This window comes from Thamnophis elegans, chromosome 13 (assembly GCF_009769535.1).
Source record: "Thamnophis elegans isolate rThaEle1 chromosome 13, rThaEle1.pri, whole genome shotgun sequence".
Lineage (NCBI taxonomy): Eukaryota > Metazoa > Chordata > Lepidosauria > Squamata > Colubridae > Thamnophis > Thamnophis elegans.
Window position 1 is genome coordinate 8,737,980 of NC_045553.1, and position 6,396 is coordinate 8,744,375.

Below are 6,396 nucleotides of genomic sequence, written 5' to 3' on the forward strand. Positions count from 1 at the left end.
AGTCTAATCTTTGATGTCACGTCAGTATTATTTAGGTAGTGTAAAGCTGAGTGGGCAGCTCTGCAATAGCTACGTCAGAATGGTTGAGGTTGTGCCAGGAGGTAATTTTTCTACCACCCTACTCAAAAAAAAAAAAAGCTTTCGAGTGAATCAATGGGAACATTAAAATTACAATCAATTAAAGGATTTGAATCGGATTGACCCGTTTTTTTTAGATCAATTTGATGAATAGGCAAGAGCTGTGGTTTACACACCTTAACCTGGAGAGAGATCATCTTCTTGAGATCAAATAAAATCTCTCCATTTTATTATTCCTCCCTTTTTAAAAAGTTAACATGGGGTTGTTGTTGTTTTTTCCCCTTCTATTCCAGAGATGTGTGTGTTCTCTAACCTGGACCAGCTGTTCCAAGCTGTTTAATTTTTTCCATTTGATTACTTCCCATCACAGAGATGTAATCAAAACTTGCCTGGCCCGCCCAAAAATGTAGGAAGAGGCAGACGTTTTATCCCAGCTTGAAAGAAATAAAAACAAGAGATGCAAGTGCGCGTCAATTTTGAAGTGGTCTTCAAAATTCAATGTTGATAACTTAGCGACTGATTACAGTAACCAGTCCCTGACTTACGCTGCTTCATTTAGTGACCGTTCCACATCACAGCGGCACTGAAAAAAAGGGACTTATGATCGTTTTTCATACGTCATCTGTATGGTTATGTGCTCCAAATTCGGACGCTTGGCAGCTGGCTCATATTTATGACGGTCACAGTGTCCTGGGATCACGTGTTCCCCTTTTGCGACTCTCTGACAAGCAAAGATAATGGGGAAGTTGGATTAGCTTAACAACCGCGTTGCTATCTTAACAACTGCAGGGACTGTGGCAAGAAAGGTCGTAAAATGGGGCTAAAGCTCACTTAAAACTGTCTTGCTTAGCAACAGAAATTTTGGGCTCAATCGTGATCGTAAGTCGAGGACTGCCTGTGTCCTTAGTTGTTCTTCTTCCATTGTCATCAGTGTCATTTTGTGAAGTCTAAATGGTCCTATGATGGGTTCTTTTTCCGGCTGAACTGTGTGTTCTGTTAAGATACAGCCTGTTGTGCCTTAAAATGGCTTCTATTGTACTGCCGTAAAATGGCTTCTACTGTACAGCATAGTGAAGTTGCCATGGTAATGGCTTCACAGTACTCCACAAGGCGCTCCCTCTGGTAACAGGGAAAATCCAAATTAAAAATTCCCCCCTGTAAATAAATACCTGGGCAACGCCGAGTTATCAGCTAGTAATCTTTACAAAAGCAAAGAGAAAGAGAAAAAAACAATAGCACCTTATGGCCGCCCACAGCTATGACAACTTTCACATACTATTCGTTACTGGCAGAAGACAGATCCAACACCATCGCATTACATATGTTTGAGCATTGTCTTAAGCAATAGATCAGGGGTATCAAACTCAACTTCATTGAGGATTGCATCTGGGTTGTGTTTGACGGGGCCTGGATGGGTGTAGCCAGGGTGGGCATGGGCAGCTCCATGTAACTCGTGTCGGGGGTGACCTGTGGCGGCCCGAGCACCCTGCCAACGAAAATGGGCTCCCAAGCTCCGTTTTCAGCTGCTGCGGCTACCACAACCTTCTGCCAGCCAAACCAGAGCTCACGAGGGCCGCACGTAGCCCTTCCGAGCTCCGTTTTTGCTGGCAGAAGCACTGTGGGCCGGTTCTTTGCTGTTTCCAGGGCAACCCCAGGGGACAGATCTAAATAACACACACATGCCCCGGGCTGGATGTGACCCCCGGATCTTGCAATAGATTATTAATGTTCCCCTTGTCTAGGGGCCTGCCAGATAGGTGAACTACACCTCCCAGAATTCCTAGCTAGGATAACCCTGAACAGAGAATTCTGGGGATTGAAGTCCACACCGCTCTGGTGGGTACCTAGGAGATTAACAGTTGTCATCCACACCAGTGAAACTGAGAAATGGACTGACGTTTGTTGTGGTTCTTCCCATCTTCTCTTTTAGGTGATCAGGTGACCAGGAAAGGGAAGACAAGGTGGAGATGGAACTGCCAAATCATGCCAAACATTTGCTCCTGCAGCTTAACCAGCAACGAGCCAAAGGTTTCCTTTGCGATGTGATCATCGTTGTCGAAAATGCCCTCTTCCGTGCCCACAAGAACATCCTGGCAGCCAGCAGCATGTACTTCAAGTCCCTCATCTTGCACGACAACCTGATCAACTTAGATACCGACATGGTCAACCCTACCGTGTTCCGGCAAATCTTGGACTTTATTTATACTGGCAAGCTCTTAATGACCGACCAGCCTGGTGAGCAGAACTTCAATGCTCTCCTCACCGCAGCAAGCTACCTCCAACTGCCTGACCTGGCGGCCCTTTGTAGGAAGAAGCTCAAGCGCAGCGGGAGGTCCTTCGCTGGCCGGGCTGGTGGAGCCTCCAGCGTCGGGCGGCCGCCTCGGAGTCAGAGACTTGCCACCGCTTCTGTCATTACTCGTTATTCAGGGTCAACCGAAGGGATGAAGGGCTCTCAGCCGAAGGAGATGCCAAAGGCGAAGGTCTCGGATGACGAGGTCTTCATGAACAGTTCCAACCAAGAGAATTCTCACGCCTTGAGTAGGGGCCTGGGCGAGGGGAGTAACAGCACCAACGGGAGCTGTGTGGACCAGGAACTTGGGCTGGATCTGTCCAAAAAAAGTCCCTCCCTGCCCACTGTAGCCCCCCAAGACGATACCCCACACGGAGAGAGTCAGCGCGGCTCCCCCCGGCCTGCCTCAGCCCCCACCGCCAACAGTGCCTCATCGTTCGAAGAGTCCATCTCTGGAGCCCCTCCCGCCCTACTAGACAACTGCGAGCCCATGGAGATGGACCTCAGTGAAGACCGCCAGTCCCTCCCCGAAGGCAACCAGCGAAAGAGCCTACGCCATTCATCGCGCAAGAAAGAGTGGATCAAGAAGGATTGCGCCTTCGACCGGAAGGAGGGCGGGGGCAAAGGTTGCGAGGAGGGCGAGGGGTTGCCCAACGGCATTCTGATGGGCCCCTTGTGCAAGTCCGCCGAGCGCAGCCTAGGCCTGAGCCCTTACGGCTCAGAGCCACCGTTGCACGCCTGCAAAGAAGAGGTGGAGAACGGCAAAGAGAATAGCGAGGACAGCGGCCAGAGTGAAAGCGAGAATGGTGGGCACAGCAGCGCCAACTACGTCTACCGGCAGGAAGGCTATGAACCGGTGGCCTTCGGGGACAACCTGTACGTCTGTATCCCATGCGGGAAGGGTTTCCCCAGCTCGGAGCAGCTCAATGCCCACGTAGAGAAACACACGGAAGAAGAGTTGTACATCAAGGAGGAAGGGACGTTCGAGGATAAAGAAGAAGAGGCCGAGGATTTGTCGAACCCCAACCAGCCCTACACCTCGGAATCGCGGCCGTTCAAGTGCTCGGTCTGCGAGAAGAGCTACAAGGATCCGGCCACCCTCCGGCAGCACGAGAAGACTCACTGGCTGACGCGGCCCTTCCCTTGCAACATCTGTGGCAAGATGTTCACCCAGCGGGGCACCATGACTCGGCACATGCGCAGCCACTTGGGACTCAAGCCCTTTGCCTGCGAGGAGTGCGGGATGCGCTTCACCCGGCAGTACCGGCTGACCGAGCACATGCGCGTCCACTCAGGGGAAAAGCCCTACGAATGTCAACTGTGCGGCGGGAAATTTACCCAGCAACGAAACCTCATCAGCCACTTGAGAATGCATACCTCTCCTACATGAAGCCAAAGTCTCTCCAAGGAGCTCTGAGCCCCTCCAAACCCACCCACCCACCATAAATACCCCTTAGACTTGCTGCTTTAATACAGACTACACAAACGAGGGACGTTCGTCTCCCCTCTTCAGTCATGGAAGGCGTGAACCAAACAGCTTTACTTTCTTCCTTCCTTCCTTTCTTTCTCCTCCTGTTTCCCTCCCCCCTTGTCTTTTTCCCCTTCCCCTATTCCAAGGAAAAAAAAAACCCAGCCCCAATTTAACTCCCAGACTCCTTCCCCTTTGCATCAGCTTTTCTCTCAGGGCCTGTTGGGATCAAAGTGGAGCAAGGAGCCATTGTAGGGGATGTGGAACCTCAAGAAGGATCTCCACTGTAGAGGGAAAGTGGGGTGGTCTAGGAAGTCCTTCCTGGTGGATGCCAATCCAAATTGAGGGCCCCATGGGAAAGGGAGGAGGAGGGGCAAGGTGGTCTTTGTCGTGGAAGCAAGGGACTGCCCCTCAACTCCCCTCGGTTTACTTTCTTAGCACTTTGGAATTGCTATGGTAGAACTTCCGCCACAGTATTATTTTTGTTCTCTTCTGACCCAACTCCAAGAACACCCTTTATTGGCCAATAGATGGCCTTCTTGGTTGTTGTTGTTTGCTTCTTTAATCCATTTGTGGGAGTTGGGTTGTTTATTTTTTACAATGGATCTGGTTTCAGAGATTATCCCTCAATGGGATTGCAATGGGAGATGTTCCTTGCCAATGGAGGCCAATCGGTTCGTTCTTCCTTCCTTCCTTGGGGAAGGTGGCGGGACTCTTCAATGGAAAGGACGCTTCCATTGGCTGAAAGAGAGGAAGTCCCATTGGCTCCGCCCACCATCTCCTCCCCCCCCTCCATTTCTACATGGTGCTTTCCACTTAGGAAGGTTTTCTTCCAACTATTCCTTCTCCACCAAGTTCTAAGGGAAGAGCTGGTCCGCCTTAACCATCACACCCTAATCTTGGACTTCTTCTGGTCCAACTCTCCTTCTCAACCTCTTTTGATCTCTCGAGCCTTATCCATGACTGAATGGGGGTGGGAGGGGCTGAGTGACACCCCGCTACCCGCTCCTCCCCAGGAATTTCTTTCAAACGAGCAGGGGTCATATCTGTGTTAATTTCCTTCCCTCCCTTAGTTTTTGTATGGATATTTTTTGCTTAGAGGTACTTGTTCTATTATAAGAGGAAAAACGATGCGTTTGTTCATATTGATGTAAGTGTTGGAACCGGAAAGTTTGAGGGACTTTGGGCGGGCAGCGGGAATGGACGTAGGCTGGAAATGGCTACAAGTTCCTTTAGGTACCTTTTCATTTTCATTTTTATTTTATTTTTTACTTTGGGGTGCGCGTATGTGTCTGTCCGTCTTGTCTGCACGGGGTTGTGTCCGCGTGCACTTAGCTTTTTCCCTCCTTCACTAAAGAGTTGGGTCAGAATGGCAAGGGCCCACTTCCTTTTCTACCTCTTGAACTCACAAGAACAATAAGATGGTTAGCGAAATAATTAGGTGTGGTGTTTTGTCCCAGCCCTCTCCCCTCCAGCCTCCCCACCCCACCTATCCCCCCAGTTGTAAGTTAGTGTACAAAGTAGAAATTTAAAACTAAGGTTAAGGGATTTTTGGCACCTCATTCTTCCGCCAGAAAGTCAGAAACGCAAACGCATGGCCAAAGACGATAAGTAGACGCTTCCAAGCTGGAGGTCTGGAGAAGTTTACGCGGTGCCACAAAATCATTGGGGTTTCTGTCCACGCAAAAAAAGAAAAAAAAAAGATTTTTTTTTTTAAAGAAAAGAGCTTTTGGGTAGCCTTGTTTATTGAACCTGGATGCTGTGGTGGGGGAAACGCCCTTTCTCCGTCGCTTGGAAGTCCCTTCGATGGGCTCCAAGAGGAGATTGGTCCTGCCAGGATCCAGAGCGCAATAAGAATGTGGATAACCCAACCAAAGTATTTCGTTCCCTTCCTTTTTTGTGTGTGGGGTGTGTGTGTGTGTGATGGTAGGGATGTCAGCCTGGGTATGTGCTCGATGGGTCCACGTGTCGAGGTTGCCCCCCACCCCTGGAGATTCAACAGCCATACACTTGTCTGTCAAAAGACCTCACCGCCAACAGCTGCTATAGGTGTAGGAGATGAGGGCGCTCAACTTCGTTGGCACGACCAGTTTATGGAAGGTGTGATGGCTGAGCTCCGATCCCGCACGGGTGGGTGGTCTCTGCTGGTAAAGACACACACACACCCCGCCACACTCACTCTCGAGTCTGAAGGGAGTAAGGTTTACATTTCCTGTCCCTCTGCTTTAACTTTCTTGCTTAAAACCATTGTTTTGTTTATGATTGTTTATGATGATGATGATGATGATGATGATGGTTAATATTATAATGATGATTATGGTAGGGGTCACCAAAGCGCCCTATGTCTCTTTATTTTTTTCTTTAACAAAACAAAACAAAAAGGGGGGAAAAACCTTTTTTGTCTTTTTAAGTTTAGACCAAAAAAAAAGAAAGAAAGTCAGCCTGTTTAAATAAGAGAGACATTCGCATTTTTTCCGTTCTCACCCACCACCATGAAGTGTTTTCCTCCCCTTTCGTTAGGATAGAGACCAACTCATATCGAATTGAGGGAGCCCAGTTT

General features: G+C 49.2%; 1 protein-coding gene across 1 annotated transcript in view; it reads left to right on the forward strand.

The window, feature by feature from the left end:
• The window catches only part of HIC2 (HIC ZBTB transcriptional repressor 2), an 82,791-nt gene extending 77,453 nt beyond the window's left edge, over positions 1–5,338 (forward strand). Inside the window, exon 3 of the mRNA XM_032229996.1 lies at positions 2,009–5,338. Within this exon, the coding sequence (XP_032085887.1) occupies positions 2,046–3,758 (1,713 nt within the window). The 5' untranslated portion in view covers positions 2,009–2,045 and the 3' untranslated portion in view covers positions 3,759–5,338. The remainder of the gene's footprint in view (positions 1–2,008) is intronic.
• Positions 5,339–6,396: the final 1,058 nt, after the last annotated feature.